An 18534-nucleotide genomic window follows, 5' to 3' on the forward strand; every position below is an offset into this window, starting at 1 on the left:
CCCTCTGCACCTGCATGGCTCACCAGCCTTACCACAGGACAGCAAGCATGAAGGGCAGGTTCCAGGTTTTGAATGGCCTCCTCATGACTGACCCTCTTCTTGAGAACTCCAGATCTTATACTCCCCGTTCCCCATATACAGATTCACTTGGTGGCAACAAAAGTCCTCCTAGATCCCTCGAGAAACTCTGAAATCAGGGATGAGTGAAGTGGGAGGAAGAGGAAAGGGTAAACACATGCTGTCCAGCACCTTTGGAAGGTGCTGTCCAGCAGCCTTCCCTCCGCTGGAAGCCGGCCTTGCACAGGGTTCTCAGCACCCGTATGAATCTGGCCTAATCATGCCTACAGGCTGGACCTCTTCCCTGACACCCACGTTTAGCAACAGAACCGGGTGAGAGGTGCCCAAGGAGAAGAGGTACTGGAAAGGAAAGTTTACCAAATAAAGAGGTGTTTTTGTTGTTGTTAGTTGGGAAACTGGGAGGGATGAGTCAGCCGGGGTTTGATGTGCTGGGGACGAGGGGGTGGGAGTAAAAACGCGGACGGTGTATTTGAGGCTGGAATTTGGGCAGGTGTTTCTGAGGGCAGAAATAAGGAGTGAGGACAGAAAGGGCCAGAATGCTTGAGGGACTTGGGGGGTGGGGTGGGGGGGATCTAGAGCCCAAGCAACGTCTGGTCCGACTGTAGTTGGGGGCCAGAGCCCGTGTCGGACAGCACGTCCTCATGAGTACAGAGGGACAAGCCAAGCGCCTTGCCATCAAGTCTCTGCAGGCAGGTTCATGGACCAATGGTTAGAGTCGTGTACGATGGAGCTATAGCAAAGGAGCGGAACAGTGCCCTGGGTCTGAGAGGACGTCCTGGGGGAAGCAACGCCTGAACTGCGGTGGAGGCAAAGCCTGAGTCCGCTGCCTTTGGAAGTCTGGACGGTGGAATCCCAGCACTGAGCGCACGGCCCCGAGGGCCCAGCGACTGCGGCCTCTTTAAGGAGGGGCGGGGCGGCAGCTGGCGGAAGTGCCTGAGGAAGGGGTGGGGCCGCGAGGGGAGCGGAAGCCGGAAGCGGAGGCCCGCTCTGCGCGTGGCGGCCATGGCGGCGAGCGGGGCCGTGGAGCCGGGGCGCCCGGCGGCTACTGCCGCCCCCTCGGCCGCCCCGGCGCAGGCTCCGGCCCCCGAGCGCTTGTTCCGGCCTATCAGCGCCGAGGACGAGGAGCAGCAGCCCACCGAGATCGAGTCGCTTTGCATGAACTGTTACCGCAACGTAAGGGGGAGGGGACCCGGAGGCGGGCACGCCCGGCGGTCCGTGGGGTCAGCGGTCGGGGCCCTGGGGCCCCTGGTTTCTCTGCAGCAGCTTTCGGCTTCCGCAGGGCATGACGCGCCTCCTGCTCGCCAAGATCCCCTTCTTCAGAGAGGTAATCGTGAGCTCCTTCTCCTGTGAGCACTGCGGCTGGAACAACACGGAGATCCAGTCGGCAGGCAGGATCCAGGACCAGGGAGTGCGCTACACTTTGACCGTCGGGGCCCAGGAGGTGAGGGGAGCCCCGGGCAGCCTGCGGCCTGGAGAGGGCCTGGGCACTGGGGCCGGCGCTCCGGCGGCCCGGAGTAAACACCTCACGTGCCCGGGCCGCGGTTTCCCCCTCTGTACAGTGGTGTCGGTGCTGTCAGATGCTCGGGGGAGATCGGGCTGGTGAAGGTGCTTGGTAATTAGGGCATTCGTCAGAGGGAATGGGAATTCCCCTCACAGCGGTAGCTGTGAGGAATAGCACTGTCACCGTTTGGGCGGCGGGCTCCAGGGCTCCACACGTGCGCTCGTCTGGACCCGCTGGAATGGAGAGCTGGAGAGCGGATGGAGCTGCAGGCTGCGCTCTGGTGTCTCCTGACAGCTGTCCAGACCCCTCTGCACTGAAAGTCTATCTTTCTGCCCAGGACATGAACAGACAAGTGGTGAAAACGGACTCTGCCACCACAAGGATCCCGGAGCTGGATTTTGAAATTCCTGCCTTCAGTCAGAAGGGAGGTCGGTATAGGGTCAGGGTATTTGGGTTGTTCGTGCCCCACTGTGGTCTTCCTTTCTTGTAAAAGCCCGTGTGCCAGGTCTGGTGGCTACGGTGTGGCCTTGGCCGCCTTTCCACTGTGATCCTCGTTGGTTCAACGTAAACAGAAAGCTAGAATAAAACAGCCGGAGACAGCAGATTATGATAGTAAGGCTGTAAGGTGCTTCTTAGAGAGCCTTAGTGTCACCGTTACTAGAGGTCAACAGGACCTTGTTCCAGGCCTCCGCATTTTACAGTTGCAGTCAAAGCCCACACAGTTCTTGTGAATTGCTCAGTCATACAGGCACTTGACAGCATGGTCAGGACTCACGTGTCACGTGTTCTCATTCTCCAGCTCTGACCACTGTTGAAGGATTGATCAGCCGTGCCATCTCTGGCCTGGAGCAGGATCAGCCCGCACGAAGGGTGAGCTGGGGTTTTCTGATTGCTGCAGCTCGTGGCGCTGATGACCAATATGTGTCTCAATAGGGGATTCCGCTTCCCGTGCAGCTGAACCATCTCCGACTGAATGTTGGAGAACTTTGAGGGGACACACATGGTGTTGCTGTCCCTGCTAGGCTGTTGTCCATGTTCTGTCTCCCATATTCTCCACTCCCTTTCCCCAGTGTATATTCAGACCTCCTCTCAGGCAGGCAGTAGAACATTACTTCTGAAGAGCCTTTCCTGATGCCCTTGAATTTATCTATATTTACTGCACGTTCCACTGTACCGTACATCTATCATGACACAAATAATATAATTGCATAGGTAGTCATTTGTCTTCTTAATTGGCTGGGGAGCCCCATAAGAGGACTCTGGTTTATTTACTGTTGTATCTCTAACCTGGCTTGGGAGTCTGGCCTAAATGGTTGAATGAGTGAGAAAATGAAGCTCGTTTGGCTCCACATGTGAACTTCAAACTTACTTGCTTCACTTATTGTGAAGTCTGAGTTTCTCTGTTCCTCCTTGTACCGAGACAGGTACAAGAACTTCCTGATGGCAGTGATGTAGGCATGACCAGCAGTGGGGGCATAAGGTCTGTCACCAGGGCTGGGGAGCCGAGCTGCATGACTGTCTGTTTACCATCTATTCCTGTCAGGCAAATGAAGAGCCCGTAGCTGAAAGAATTGATGAGTTCATTGTCAAACTGAAAGAGCTAAAGCAAGTGGCCTCTCCTTTCACTCTGGTGAGTATTGAGGAACTCTAGGTGCCGTAGATTTAGGGAAGGAGAGACCCTTAACACTGTCTGAGTTTTTTCCACTGTGGTGACCATTATAAGCTCTGATGGTAGGCAGAGGAGCATATGTGATTTCTTGTTGTAATTACTCCTTCTTCACCCATCTGTCAGATCATTGATGATCCTTCAGGGAACAGCTTTGTGGAAAACCCCCACGCTCCCCAGAAAGATCATGCCCTGATCATCACGCACTATAATCGGACTCTACAGCAGGAAGAGATGCTCGGGCTTCAGGTAAGACTGAAGAAGCCAGAAGAATGCTCTGGTATTAGCTTGCTTTCTGGATTGCTTGGACCCAGCAGAATCTTATTTTGTTGTTGCTGCCTTATGTACCCTATCTCCGCATGTCTGTGCATCTCATCTCCAGCTCCTGTCAAGACAGGATAAAGCTTATAATAAAAGCTGGCAGTGGCTGTGATCCAGTCTTAAGCTCTGTTCTTCTGGATTGGGGCTTTGTTTCCTAATGTCTCTGTTAAACCAATGAAGTGGCAGCTGACAGAAGCCAACCAGAGTCTCTTTCTCTCACTCCAAGGCAGGCTCTAGGGGAGGATGAGGTGTATGTGCCAACATGTGATTTATATTTCTGCTGTGCTAGGCCGAGGCAGCACCAGAAGAGAAGCCAGAGGAGGAGGATCTCAGAAATGAAGTGAGTCCCGTTGGCTGCTGTGGAGGAAGGAGCAGAGCCTTGGGCGGAGACTGACGCCACTCAGTCTCTCTTCTCATAGCCAGTATGGGCAACCACCAGTGTGCCGACTGGATTAAACATCTGGAGCCTGAGCAGGGCTCACCCTACATCCCCATGTTGTGTTCCAGGTGCTGCAATTCAACACAAACTGTCCAGAATGCAACGCTCCGGCTCAAACCAACATGAAGCTAGTTCGTATCTTTCGTCAGGCAATTGCATTGCTCTTCACTTGACCCAGGCAGGCAGATGAGAGGCAGGCTGGGCAGTGCTCCCTTCAGGGAAAGTGCCTGTTTTAATTCAAGTGATAAGGAATGTGCCCCTTAACTTTCGGGTTCAAAGAGAGAATCAGACTCTGATTTCTAGGGTCCTGTGTTTGGCTCGACTCATATCTTCAGATATTTGTGGACCAAGATTGCCATGGGTTGCAACTTTGCCCTCTTCTGGAGGACTGAGTTAGGCTACTTCTTGTGTTCTCTTTCCTGTAGTCCTAGGCCTAGCAACTGTGTGTTTAGGGTTCAGATTTGTTCTTCTCCAGAGGTGGTCATGCTCTCCAGGAGGCAAATTTCCTTACCTCCATCTTCCAGAAATCCCACACTTTAAGGAGGTTATCATCATGGCTACCAACTGTGAGAACTGCGGCCATCGGACCAATGAGGTGGGTGGGCTCCATTGTTTGGGAAGAAGACTGTTAAGGTGAGGGTAACTCCTGTTTAACTTTGATCTTTCCTAAGCCTACCCTGGGATGAGGTGGGAGGAAGCTGGGTCTTTCTCTTGGATGTAGGGTCAGGTGCCCTTGAAGGGACTGGGAATTAGCGAAGTAGAATTAGAGATACCATAATTCATTTAGACATGAAAGTGATTATATGGAAGAGGGAGGCATTCTCTCTCTCTGTCTCTTTTGGCGGCGGGCGGTGGGGGGGGGGGGAGATTCTTTCATCCACCTCTCAGAGAGTGGGAAGTACAGTGATGCAAATTTTGACTCAGTAATAAAAAAACTTTCCAGATCTTTCTGGAAATAGAACGAGGTACCTTGAAGGATTGTAAATTACCTTTCCCCAAGTGTATTCAAGCATAAGCTGTTTTGGTTCTGAACCCAGAATATTATAAGGTGCATCCACATGTTGGATGCAGTTGAAAGTCCCTTTCAACCCCCAGAGTCCATTTTTTTAAAAAAAAGGTAAATTCAGAATTTGTTGGCAATTTGAGGTAAGTTTTGGCAGGCTCTTGGCCATCTCTTGGTGTTTCTGGTTTAGGCGACTGCTGCCACTGTTGGGTTAGAAGGTTCTGTCCTTGGTAGCTGTTAGGGGGCCTGATTGGAGGTCTAAGCCCATCTCCTCTGAGGCCTCCCTGGCACTAAATGAGGTTCAGAATCTTCTCTACTGTTGTTCCCTGACTATTCTCGTCTGTGCAGGTGAAGTCTGGAGGAGCAATAGAGCCCTTGGGCACCCGGATCAGCTTCCATATCACAGATCCCTCAGATCTGACCAGAGATGTGCTCAAGGTATCCCCTGCTTGGGAGAGTGTCTGTCTTATGTAGGCTGGCTCTATCTAGGGGAAATCGTCTTTTAAAATTATGTCCTAACATTGTGGGGTACCTCCTTACTACCCTGGGTTTCAGGATCCCTCAGTGGAGTTAATCCACAGTAGGAGGTACAGATTCAGACGGTGACCCATAAACTCTCTGATGACTTGGCAGCTTTTTGCCTCCAGTGTCTGTAAGGGCCCTTGTCTCTGGCCTCTAATGACAGGATACCTGGCAGCTTGGAGCCATGACTCAGAAAGTCCTTTTATTAGATTGGTTCCATTTCTGTGGTTCACATAGAAATGAATGAGCCTAGCTTTAAGTGGAGAGTCAGAGAAGATTGGGGCAGGTGACTCCCCAAACTCTCATCAGTGGTATTTGGCAGGAGAACTCTGGTTAGCTTTCTCAAAGAGGCTCCTGATCTAAAGCCTAATTTGATTTCTCATCTCCTAGTCTGAGACGTGTAGTGTGGAAATCCCAGAGCTGGAATTTGAACTGGGAATGGCTGTCCTTGGGGGCAAGTTCACCACACTAGAGGGGCTACTGAAAGACATCCAGGAACTGGTGAGTCACCTGAGTGTAGTGCATGGCTGCTTCAGCACTGTGGCTGCGGTGAAGGGGCTAGAAGGCTTCACGCATCCTGGTTTTTGGAGCTGTTAACTGGGGGTTTCTTTGCCTTAAAGCTGGTTTGAGAGAATTAAATAGTATTTTGGATTGTGAGGATAAGTTTATGGGAGATTCTGAATGGAAACTCCCAGTCCTACTTTTGGGACAATGTAGATACTTTGTGGTTTTGGGTAAGTCACTTATTTCACTGTAAAATGAGGGGAAGAGGGTCCTTACAGCACCTGAAACTCCCCAACATAAATATTTGTGTGTTGACTTAGCCCATATATTTATTGTCTTGAAACATTTTACTTAATTGGTTCCCAGTTGTCAGGCATTTTGTCTTTGTAAATTACACTTTACTTTGCATTTCTTCTTCAAATTAGAACTAGAGTTCATGCTGGAAGGACATTTTTATAGTATTTGTTTCATATTGCCAGTTGTCATCTTGGCAGATTAACCTCTGTGCTCTTAGCAGTGGTTGCTTAGATCAGAAAGATGGTGTGGAGACCAAGCTTCCCTGGCTGGGCACCCTCTTGCCGTTGCCCACCAGCTTTACGGTCAAACCTAAGAAGCAGCCAGGATTCGAGCAGTTCAGATGCCATTTATTACAGGTGACCAAGAACCCTTTCACATTGGGTGACAGTTCCAATCCTGGCCAGATGGAGAAACTGCAGGAGTTCAGCCAGAAGTTAGACCAGGTGAGATGATTCTGGCCCTTCAGTACTTGTGGTCCTGGGGTACCAGTGGGCAAGAGGCCACATACTCTGTCCTGTCACCTTCTAAACATCTAACCAACATGTTGGGGATTCCCTAGGTTTCTCATATGCCGTGTCCTCTTCTTTCTTGTTTTTCTCCCTTATGTTGTTAGAGCTTCTTCTCTAGTAGTTTCAGTTGGGTTTTTCATTTCCACGGATTTTTTTTCCAAGAGGTTTCTTTTGGTCTTTGAGTACTCTCCCTTCTCCCTTTTCCAAATAGCATCCTGTTGTTTTAAGGATGTGGTAAGGGATCCCTGGGTGGCGCAGCGGTTTGGCGCCTGCCTTTGGCCCAGGGCGCGATCCTGGAGACCCGGGATCGAATCCCACGTCAGGCTCCCGGTGCATGGAACCTGCTTCTCCCTCCGCCTGTGTCTCTGCCTCTCTCTCTCTCTCTGTGACTATCATAAATAAATTAAAAAAAAAAAAATAAATAAGGATGTGGTAATTTTTTTTTTCTCTTGAGAATGTTAATGTTGGTTTTTCTTTTTTTGATGGTTTATTTTCCCTGCATAGTTTCCATTTCCATTTAAGTTGTTTTTTGTTTGTTCAGGGTTTTTTGTTTGTTTGTTTTGTTTGTTTTTGTTTTTCCATTTCACGTTCTGTCCTTCAAGGTTGGGGCTTTGCTCACGTGTCTGATAGTCATGGATTATCAGTTTAAAAATAGAGGACTGAGGGCAGCCCGGGTGGCTCAGTGGTTTAGCGCCGCCTTCAGCCCAGGGTGTGATCTTGGAGACCCAGGATTGAGTCCCAGGTTAGGCTCCCTGCATGGAGCCTGCTTCTCCCTCTTCCTGTGTCTCTGCCTCTCTCTCTCTCTCTCTCTCTCTCTCTGTGTGTGTGTCTCTCATGAATAAATAAATAAAATCTTAAAAAAAAATAGAGGACTGAAACATTGGAATGGAGCTGAATCTTCTTCACATAGGACTCATTATAGGGGGATTTAGCTTAGGCATTTTGTGGAGGTAACCCCAGTGCCAGAGTCGTTAGGTTTTTCCTCTTGGGCTCCTCAAATTCCCATCAGCGGGTGTTCTGTTTCCTGGCCTGAGAAGGATGACTTGGCTGCCAGTATCCTGATTGCTGAGTGTGGGAAGAGAACTGGGAGTGTATGTCTGTTTCCAATAACAACATGCTCACTTAACCTCCTGTCCTTGCTGCCTGCACCCCGCCACCCCCAGCCTCCCCAGGGCCTTGCCTGCAGTGGTGGGAACTTCTCTACAGAATCCTGCAGTTATTTGCCAGGGTGGGGGGAGGGCAGCTGTTGGCCTGTGTGAATGGGAGAAGAAATGGGGATGTCAGTTGCTTCTTAAGTAGCTTTCATACAATCCTTATTTTAGGTATTCTCCACTCCACTTTGAGAGATGCCTCATTTCAGCAGTTTGTAAAACTTCTGGGGATTCTGAGGTGTAAATTGGGTTGGTTCCTGTCTGGCAGACACAGACTCTTCCTCCCAGGAGCCATGTAAAATTCATGTGCTGTATTCTCCCTCCTTTAGATTCTTCAGGGTAACATGAAAGCCCACTTTATTATGAATGATCCAGCAGGAAATAGCTACCTTCAGGTACGGTAGACCTTCCTTGCTAGTGCATGGAGATATATCTTCTGACCTTCTTTGAATATGCATTATTTCTCTGGAAACTGACTTGATTCTGAATGAACTGCTCTTTATCAAGGAATCTCTTAGAATTTGAAACATAAGGAAGTGGGGGGGGGAAGTGGGAGAGATTATAAGTGTGTGTAGAGGGGGAATAAAAGATACTCCTAGACTCTTCTTCTCTAGTCCAGCTCTTGCCCTCAGCAATGGAGTTGTCATTTTGCAAATCTAATTGTAGACTGAGGAGAAATGGTACCTTGTCCAGAGGCTGAAATAGGAAACCTGAGAGGCTTTCAGCTGACTGGGGAGATATTCTGGTGATTTATAATAACTTTAACATTTATTGAGCATTTATGATTGGTCAGGCAAAACTGTTTAAAGTCTCTTTACTATTAAGACTATTGCTATATTCTTCATAAGAAGGTGCAGATAGAAAGGGCTTTTTTAAGATTTTGTTTATTTATTTGAGTGACCGCGCAAGCTGGGAAGAGAGGGAGAAACAAGTTTCCCGATGAGCAGGGAGTCTGATGGGCTCGATCCCAGGATCTTGGGATGATGACCTGGGCCAAAGGCCAGTGCTTAACTGACTAAGCCACGCAGATGCCCCCAGGTAGAAAGTGTTTTAGGCAGACTGTTCCCTAATTCTGCCAAGGGCTGGATGTTCCCATTCCTGGGATTCTGTTGGTTTCTGTTGCTGCTTGCTAGTTGAGTCTAGCCATAGGGAGTTGGCAGCCTTTAGAATAAAAAACTAAGTTAAGTTTTAGGGAAAGTGGGAATTGGAAGTCACCTGGGGGTGGGGGTGGGGGAGGGCAGATAGCTGGGTGGCACAGGCACTGATTGTCTGTCTTTGGCCTTGCAGAATGTGTATGCACCTGAAGATGATCCTCAGATGAAGGTGGAGCATTATAAGCGCACATTTGACCAAAACGAGGAGCTAGGGCTCAATGACATGAAGACAGAGGGCTATGACACAGGCCCAGCCCCACAGCGGTAGCACTGGGTAATTCACAAGCCAGCCTCTAGTGCTGCTCAGACTGAAGGATTATTTATTACTGTCGAGAAAAGCTGGGGGTGTCCTCCCCACCAGGCCTTGCCCATGTATGGAGGTCAACTGGTCTGAGAGATGTGGGCAATTTTCTGAATGGTTTGTGATGGAAGTGCAAACCTGTTGGTTTCCTTGCCTGTATTTTGGAGGTTTTGAATTGGCCTGGGAAGAAACCCAGAAATGAACCATGAGGGCATGTCATTATCACTTTTTTCCCATCAAGTCTTTACCTTCCGTCCAGATAATTCTTTCTGTATACAGTTGGAACTCTGAAGATGGAAGACAGCTACATCTGGAGTTTGGGAGTTGCTTGGGGGAAAAAAACACTGGCTTTCGACAGGAAGAGTCTTCTGAGGGGAGGCAGCCCAGCGCAAGAGAAGTTCTCATTAAAGTGATGGCTTTTCAACAGGACTGGCCTCTGAATTCACTCTGTCCTCGTTTGATACCATGCTAGTAGAATTCAACCTCCTGAATAAATTTTCACCAGCTTGGGGGTGGGAGCTGGCATTTCATTCCTTCAGTAGATATTTGCTTACTTTGTGCCAGGCACACCACGGAACTGAACTGAGCCCTGTGTTCATGGAATTTAAAGTGAACTTTTGAGGTCAAACCCAAAATTCCTGCATTTGCTTTATTAGATGCAGCTAATAAATAGAGGGCAGAACTCAGATTTTGGGCATAAATTCATTTGATCCTGCTTAACTGCCCTATGAGGAAGACAGGGTTGGGATCTGAGCTTGGGTCTTGTCAGGCCAAAGGTGGGTGTGGATTAGAAAGGGTAGTGGTAGAACTCAAGACAAATGGGCAGGAGATGAGTTGATGGGGCTGAGAAGGTACTGGTAATGTTCAATGGAATGGAAAGATAAGTCTTCAAATGCCTGCTGACCACAAAGTAGTAGAGGCAGGGCTTTGAAAGTTCAGTTTGAGGTCCACCAAAGTGGATTAGAAGCCAACACGGGGTTGTGTCTGGGGGACCCATGGGGACCTCCAGCCAGTGAAGCCCTCTGTCAATCTGGTATCCCCACAAGCCCTCAGAGACCCAGTCTGCTTTCCGTCCTGGGCCTCAGCTGGACCAATCAGGGCAACACAGTGGTTAAAAGTTCATCCATCAGGGCTGGGACTTCCACACCTATAGTATATATAATTTTTTTTTTTGAGCATGTATCCTGGATTCTGAGCAGAGCATTTATAAAGTATAACAAGCAAGCCTTCTTGACTAATAGACTTTCAAACAGTGACAAAAATTTAACATGTTGAGATAAGGGAAATACTTGATCTAACATTTTCACAAACTTTGGATTTACCTCTTGGACCTCACTTGGCTAGCTTCTCCCAAGGGTCACATTTTGGCTGTATAAAGTTGGACAACTTCCTTAACCTCTCCAAGCTTTGGTTTTTCTCATCTGTGAAACAAGCATAATAAAACCACTTGAGAATTGAGAGATTTATTAAATGAGGTAATTTATGTAAAATAATGTTCACAAGAAGAAAAGGAGTATGTCCCCTCCCCCTGGCCCCTCCCAACTTGATAATTAGAATTCAGCTTCTCTATCTGGCTGAAAATAGAGCCAGGTCTTTTTCACAGGAAAGATTGTAGGCAACAGATAGTTGGGGGCTACGTATTCTATCAAAAGTGGGGAAGGTCACAGGTTAGAGAAACCTCCATATTTTTTCATGGTAATCACGTTTGGAATTCCTGACCTCTCGAATGTTCGTGGAAGACTATTTAGAGCAGTCTAACCTCCACCTAACATACTAATACAAACAACATACTGTGCTTCAGACACTGTTCTAAGCATCTCACGCAGTAAAAGTATCTCATTTCTCGCAGCCATTTAGTTAGGTGCCATTATACTCCCCAGTTCGTTAAAAAAGTTGCCCCCGGACCTACAGTTGGAAGTTTCGGAGCCCGAACTCCAGCTTAGGGACGCCGTCCCTCCAGAGCCCGAGGTCTTGACGACGCTATGGTGCTTCTGGAGCTGCTGCGGACAGAGATCTTGTTTGGGTCGTGGTTTTTGCCTCCCGCCAGCTGCATCGTAGGTTGAAGGGGCAGACAGGTGGACAGACCCCTGCCGGTCGGGCCGGCAGGGGCAGGGCCAGGGGCAGGGGCACGGGCACGGGGAGGTGGAGGTGCAATCGGAGGCGCGCGCACCTGCCGGGAGCCAGCAAGCGCACCCGGCGGTCAGCCCGGGGCGGGTCCCCCAGCTCTCCACCACTTCCGGCCTCGGCCCCGCCCCCTCGGGGGCCCCCGCCGTGCGCTTCGCGTTCAGGAAATTTGTCCCCAGCGCCGAGCCGTCTCCCCGCCCCCGCCGCTGCCATGGCGGCAGCTCCGCCGCTCTCCAAGGCCGAGTACCTGAAGCGTTACTTGTCTGGGGCAGGTGCCGGCGTCGACGGGGGCCCGGACTCCGGTCGCAAGCGTCGCAAAAAGCGGCCGAAGCCTGGCGGGGCCGGCGGCAGGGGGTGAGTGGGTGCTGGCGGGGCGGGGCCTGCGGCGGCCGGCCGCCCCTCTGCTCCCCGGCCCCGCGCTCGGCGGGCGCGCCCCGCGGCCGTGCGCTCGCCGCCTCGGGCCGCCCGTAACTTTCCTCAGGCTGTTCCCGCCTCGGCGGCTTTCCGGCCTCTCCCGTGGAGAGCGAGTGTCGCGCCGAGAGGAACGGCGGAGTCGTCCGGAGCCTGTGATGGGACGGCCGGGGGCTCGGCGGAGTCGGGCGCCGCGCGCACCGGGGGCCCGAGTCCGGCGCGGGCGGGCGCCGCTCCGAGGGGCGCGGGCGGGCGCCGCCCGAGGCTCCGGAATTCCGCCGCGGAGCGGGGCCGCCGTGCCGCTCTCCCGGCGTGTCCGCCCAGGACCCCAGGACGTGACTTCCTTCGGAGTAGCGCCTCCGCGGGAGTAGCTAATCAAGATGCGGTCACAGCACGTCAGGACGGGCGCCAAATCCAACATGACCGGGGCCCTCTTAGGAAGGGGGGATCTGGACGCAGAGATGGGGAAAGCCCGCCGTGTGCAGATGGAGGCTGACCTTGGGCTGGGTTTACGCTGCCACCAGTAGCCAGAGTATGCGAGTACGCCTGCGGCTCCTGCAGTTGGGAGAGTCGAGGAATCCCCGCCCCCCCCCGACCCCGCCCAGCCTTCCCAGTGGGCACTGCCTTGCAGACACCTTGATTTCAGACTTCAAGCCCCCAGGACCGTGAGAGAGTACATTTCTGTTGCCTTAAGCCGCCTGGTTTGCGGCACTTTGTCAGGCAGCCCTGGGGAACGAATACGCCCAGCTCCAGAGACCAAATCCACTTCCTTTCGTGGGTTGCTTCTTGCCTGTTCTTGCTCTCTGTCTTCCTGCCTTCCGACTTGTGTCGATTGTTTGGACACAGGTGCCATGTTTGGAGACAGTGCCATGTAGAGAAAATAGCTTGACCTTTGGAGGAATACCAGTCAGAGTTTGAGTCCTGGCTGTGCCACGTTGTGGGCTCTACGGCCTTGGGCAACATACTGTCTCTCCAAGACTGTTACCGCAGCTTCCTTTCTTTATTTTTTAAAAGATTGATTATTTATTTATTTATTCACGAGAGACACACACAGAGAGAGAGGCAGAGACACAGGCAGAGGGAGAAGCAGGCTCCATGCAGGGAGCCCGATGTGGGACTCGATCCCTGGACCCTGGAATCACGCCCTGGGCCAAAGGCAGATGCTCAACCGCTGAGCCACCCAGGCGTCCCTATTTTTTTTTTTTTTTAAGATTTTATTTATTTATTCATGAGAGACACAGGTAGAGAAAGAAGCAGAGAGAAGCAGGCTCCATGCAGGGAGCCCGATGTGGGACTCAATCCCAGGACTCCAGAATCATAGCCTGGGCAGAAGGGAGACACTCAACCACTAAGCCACCCAGGTGTCCCTGTTACTGCCTCTTTAAAAGGAGAGTCTCTAATCACAACTCTATGGTTGTGATTAGAGAGGTATAAAGTGATAACTGGCTGTTCAGATGGAATTGTTCACATCATGGTAGTCATTGTTAATTACTTGGACTCATGCATAGTTTATCTGTGTAACAAACATGTATTGAACACCTACTTCTTATGCCAGTTACTTCACGGTGTTCAGGATATCACAGTGAATGAGAAGGCATAGTCCCTATTCTAGTGGGCCTTATAGTTTAACAGGGATCGTGGCTTTAAACAGCTAATTATACAACTAACTGATTTATTTTCTTTGTGATTAATGCAATGAAAGTATTCCAAGGATGCATAACAGAGGTTCTTAGTCATGGGAAGTAAGGGGAGAAGCTCAAGGAAGTTAAATGTATCCTAGGACTCTTAAGACTCTTAAGAGTTTCCCATTAAAGAAAGAAGAGTAGGCCAGGTGGAAGGAAGGAACTGAGTATGTGAAAACTGATGTGGTAAGGTATATTGGCTCATTCCAGGCACCAAAAGATGATTAGCAAGGTAGGGAACTGTGGAGGCAGTGGTACAGGTGAAGTTGGCCATATAGGCAAAAGACTGGACCTTGCAGAGTCTTATAGCTTATACTAAAATCCATAGATAACTGTTTGTGGGCTGTCACCCAAGAATGATTCTTCCCTTTTTGAGCTTTTTATTTTTCACATTTAGAATGCGGATTGTGGATGATGATGTGAGCTGGACATCTATCTCTACCACTAAACCAGAAAAAGAGGAAGAAGATGATGATGGAGATTTGCCTGTGGTGTGTATCTTTTGAGGTTGTGAGGACTTTGAAATGCAAGACTCTCAATCTTGATTCTTAGTACAGGGTGGATTTATAAGGGGGAATGTTAGGGCCCAAAAGAGGTGACACTTTTCAAAGAGCTGTTTTATTTAATTAATTAATTTTTTAAAAATATTTTATTTATTCATGAGACAGAGAGAGAGGCAGAGAGATAGGCAGAGAGAGAAGCAGGCTCTCTGTGAGGAGCCTGATGTGGGACTCAGGAGCCTGGTACAGAACTTGATCTCAGGACCCCAGGATCATGATCTGAGCAGAAGGCATATGTCCAGTTCAATTTCTGAGCCCTCCAAGAGCTGTTCTAAAGTAGTTTACTTTGATAATGCCTATAGACCATGTGTTTTCTTTGTTCATGGAGGGCCTCATTAGCCTAGAAATGGGAACTAATCACAGAGAGGCAGGACTTCTCATTGTAATGTTTACAATTAGCTGTGGTTCAGTTTATTGGAATGTGCCTTAAAAACAATGTTCAGGTTCAGTTACAGGAATATTTTTATTTGTTCCTTTTATTTATTGATTCAACCAAGTTTGAAACTGTATACTTTTGTCTAAGTACTGTAGATATATAGATTAATAAAACCCAGCATTTATACTTTAGGGACCATATCCTAGATGGGAGACTGAATTTCAAATAATTTCAACAATGTGATAAATGGTGAAGAGACATTTTGCATGTGTACCAAGTGCTTTTAGAGTACAGGGGAAGAGTACAGCATTTTTTTTTTTTTTATCCCACTGGGATATTCTTTTTTTTATTTTTTTAAGATTTATTTATTTGAGAGAAAGCGTGCACACACACAAGTGGCAGGGTGGTGGGCGATTCGGTGGGTGGGCAGAGGCCGAGGAAGAGCACACTCCCACTGAGCAGGGAGCCTGACATGGGGCTTGATCCCAGGACCCTGAGATCATGACTCAAGCCGACTGAGCCACCCACGTGCCCTCCACTAGGAAACTCTATGAAGGATATAAATACCTGAATTGAGTTTTGAAGGATGAGTAAGAACCAAGTGGGGGGAAGCATAGGCAAATCGTTCTCTAATTGATACTTTCATGGAAACTTTGCTGAGAAGCTGAGAAGGAGAGCTGTTGAAGGGCTGTATCGCACTAAAACATTGTAAAAATGAATTCTAGATGAGTATATTCAGTGTTAATCCCCAGCATATTCTATAGTACATTATTTAAGATAATAATAATTAGAAGGGAGGGGATCCCTGGGTAGCTCAGCGGTTTAGTGCCTGCCTTCGGCCCAGGGCGCGATCCTGGAGTCCCGGGATCAAGTCCCACATTGGGCTCCTGGTATGGAGCCTGCTTCTCCCTCTGTCTGTGTCTCTGCCTCTCTCTCTCTCTCTCTCTCTCTCTCTCTCTCTCTATGTCTATCATGAATAAATAAAATCTTTAAAAAAAATAATTACAAGGGAAATAGTGGGGTGCTTGGCTTTCTAGGTCAATGGAGCATGCAGGTCTTAATCTCCGGGTTGTGAGTTTGAGCCCCACGTAGAGATTACTTAAAAAAAGAAGAAGAAGAAGAAGAAGAAGAAGAAGAAGAAGAAGAAGAAGAAGGGAAATAATGATCTTAAGGGACCAACTTAATTTGAGCCAGAGCCAGTCACTTAACCTAGTTAATGTTTACAACATTTTCTTTTTTTTATGTTATAAAAGCAATACATATTTGTAAAATATTTGCAAATTACAAGCAGGTTTAAAATTTTGAAAAGAATATAGTAATTACTGATTCTGTGACTGTTCAGAGGTAACAACTGCCAGCATTTGGATGCATATGTCTTTAATTCATAGATTATACATACTTGTATTTTATTTATTTTTAAAATATAATCCAGATCACACTGAACATATGGTTTCAGAGTCCTTTCTTCTTCTTCCTTCCTTCCTTCCTTCCTTCCTTCCTTCCTTCCTTCCTCCCTTCCTCCCTCCCTCCCTCCCTCCCTTCCTTTTTTTAAGATTTTTATTTATTTATTTATGGGAGCCACAGAGACAGGCAGAGACATTAGCAGAGGGAGAAGCAGGCTTCCCCTTAGGGAGCCCAGTGCGGGACTCGGTCCTAGGACCCTGGGATCATGACCTGAGCTGAAGGCAGATGCTCAACCACTGAGCCACCTTGGTGCCTCTGGAGTCTGCTCTTTCATTTAATAATATGTTGTGACTACTTTAGTAAGATTTTAAAATATTCTTTGAGGACATGCCTTTTAATGGCTGCAGTGGTAGGTCATTATATGTATTAATGTAACCTGTCCTTTTACTGGACATATGGGTGGTTTTCTATTTTAAAATATGGTGATTGAAAAACATCTTGTACAGAATCATTTTAGAAATCTGTTAATTTCTTTCTTCCCATCAAGTGGAATTAATAGGTTAGAAATTATGGTTCTTTTGAGCTGTATTCCCATTTAACTGTCCAAAAGGTGATACCAATTTATACTCTTCCTAGAGTTGTTTGAGAATGCCATTTTCCCCATTTCTTCATCAATACTAGAGAATTATTTACAACAAAAAAAATAATAAACTATGTCGGTTTGGTAGGTGAACAGTGGCATACAGTTTCTTTGAAAAATAAATATTTTTTTCATATGTTTATTGGACATTTGTATTTTATGAATGTTTTGGCCTTTTTTCCATTGTTTAGGAAATTGGACTTTTTAATTGATTTATTTATTTGATTTTTATATAAAAAGAATATATTATCTGTTTAACCTGTCATAGGCATATTTTATTATTTTCCTTTTCATTTATAATTTTCAATATTTAAAAATTTTAGTTTTTATATAGTCAGGTCTGTTAATTTTCCTTTATAATATTGTTTTTTGCTCTTATGATTGCCTCAAAACCTGAACAAGGGAGGCTTTAGCCCCGTTGCTCTCTACAATGGTTAAAACAGATCTTGATTATTGAATTTATTTTTGTTACTGCAAGACCATCACCACCACCAGTAATCATGGCAAAATAATTGGGACAAGCACAATAGCAGTGGCAGTACAAGAATAATGGGTATAATTTATTGAGCATTTACCATGTACCAAGCTGTTTAGCTTACATGAATTATCTCATTGAGTCCTCATAGAAATCCTTTGAGTTTTCCTTTTACAAATGAGGAAATTGAGGTTTAGAGAAAATAATTGCTGGAGGCTACACAGATATTAAGTGGCAAAGCTGTTGATTTAGATCTCAATTTATCTTGCTTGAATTCATGCCAGTGCTTTCCTTACCCGGTGAGATATCTCAAAACTAGGTTACCTAAGGAATCACGGTGGGCTCTTGGGAACAGAGAAACAGAAGTGAATTATAACCTGGGTTTGGATTTCAGTTCTGCTGCTTGCTAGCTGTGACACTGAGAAATTTACTTCTCTGAGTCAGGTTGTTCTTTATTAGTGTGGAAACTTTCTTTGGAGGGCTCTTTTGAGGATTAAGTGAGATAATATAAGTGAAGCCCAAACACAGTGCCTGGCACGTGGTTGCTACTGTGTAACTAGAATTTATTAGAATTTATTATGCTGTCTTTGGAAGTGTGTTACGTGGAAAGGGGATCAGGTGGAATTGGAGTCAGACTTTCTAGCACTGCCCCCAAATACAGTGGAATGTCTTGTAACATAATGAGTTCACTGCCAGTAAATTGGTTCCCTGTCAGGGAGGGGGACTGGGTTAGTGATCATTTATCAAAGGTATAAGAAGATTCCAGATTTGTTTGGTAATTTGAGTGATGCGAAACGTGTTTTTATCCCTTAAAGATTTGTAGATTCTATGTATTTCTTAGTGACTTCTTTTGGTTGGATTTAAGAAAACCTATCATTGTGATAACCTATAACAGCAAAGGTTTCATGAGGAGCCTAAAGCCCTCGATGAGTGATAGGTGTGACAGGGAACCTTCATGTATTTTTACTCTGAATGTAAAAGTAAAAAGGTAAAAGGAATTTAGCTTTTTGCTTACCTGTGGTAGTTGTATACCTGGCAGGTGATAAAGAGGATTTGTAATGAAGAAATTCACCTTTGGAGGAAAATTGGTTAGTTAGAGAAAGATCTATAATTAAATTATCCGGTGACAATTAGATAAACATCTCATGGGGCAAACATAACTGAGGACCACCACATGTTTCTGTGTGTTTCTTCATGGCTGTTTTGGACTTGTGTGTGTTATACACATTAGGAATGGGAATGGTCATAGTTTCAGGTTCTTGAGAACAGTGCTCCTTGTTTGGATCCTGTGGATTTTCTCAACATAAGTGTCGTAACTCTGACAGGTGGCTGAGTTTGTGGATGAGCGGCCGGAAGAGGTAAAGCAGATGGAAGCCTTTCGTTCCAGTGCCAAATGGAAGCTTCTAGGAGGTTAGT

The 18534-nt window shown here is 47.4% G+C and overlaps 2 protein-coding genes across 3 annotated transcripts in view; both read left to right on the forward strand.

The window, feature by feature from the left end:
• Positions 1 to 1034: 1034 nt before the first annotated feature.
• Positions 1035 to 9875, forward strand: ZPR1 (ZPR1 zinc finger). Of its 2 annotated transcripts, XM_041771126.1 has the most exons (15): positions 1035 to 1251; positions 1358 to 1519; positions 1917 to 2007; positions 2379 to 2449; positions 3123 to 3209; positions 3372 to 3494; positions 3856 to 3906; positions 4074 to 4140; positions 4530 to 4600; positions 5357 to 5446; positions 5921 to 6031; positions 6688 to 6774; positions 8321 to 8386; positions 9279 to 9419; positions 9726 to 9875. In XM_041771126.1, exons 1-14 carry the CDS (start codon positions 1081 to 1083, stop codon positions 9411 to 9413), a joined length of 1383 nt encoding a protein of 460 aa, XP_041627060.1. In that variant the 5' UTR covers positions 1035 to 1080; the 3' UTR covers positions 9414 to 9419; positions 9726 to 9875. The 2 variants fall into 2 exon arrangements, with proteins under 2 accessions (XP_041627060.1, XP_041627059.1); XM_041771125.1 differs by having other exon boundaries at positions 9279 to 9875.
• A 1588-nt stretch (positions 9876 to 11463) lies between these two features.
• The window catches only part of BUD13 (BUD13 homolog), a 35830-nt gene continuing 28759 nt past the window's right edge, over positions 11464 to 18534 (forward strand). The window contains exons 1-3 of the mRNA XM_041772999.1: positions 11464 to 11924; positions 14061 to 14154; positions 18444 to 18528. Coding sequence (XP_041628933.1) covers positions 11782 to 11924; positions 14061 to 14154; positions 18444 to 18528 — 322 coding nt within the window. The 5' untranslated portion in view covers positions 11464 to 11781. The remainder of the gene's footprint in view (positions 11925 to 14060; positions 14155 to 18443; positions 18529 to 18534) is intronic.

The sequence above is a fragment of the Vulpes lagopus genome, chromosome 10 (assembly GCF_018345385.1).
Source record: "Vulpes lagopus strain Blue_001 chromosome 10, ASM1834538v1, whole genome shotgun sequence".
Taxonomy (NCBI): domain Eukaryota; kingdom Metazoa; phylum Chordata; class Mammalia; order Carnivora; family Canidae; genus Vulpes; species Vulpes lagopus.

Coding starts and splice junctions, on each gene's coding strand:
- ZPR1 (XM_041771125.1), top strand. CDS start 1,081: ATGGCGGCGAGCGGGGCCGTGGAGCCGGGGCGCCCGGCGGCTACTGCC. Junction 1,520..1,916: donor TGACCGTCGGGGCCCAGGAG/GTGAGGGGAGCC, acceptor CTTTCTGCCCAG/GACATGAACAGACAAGTGGT. Junction 5,447..5,920: donor TGACCAGAGATGTGCTCAAG/GTATCCCCTGCT, acceptor CTCATCTCCTAG/TCTGAGACGTGTAGTGTGGA.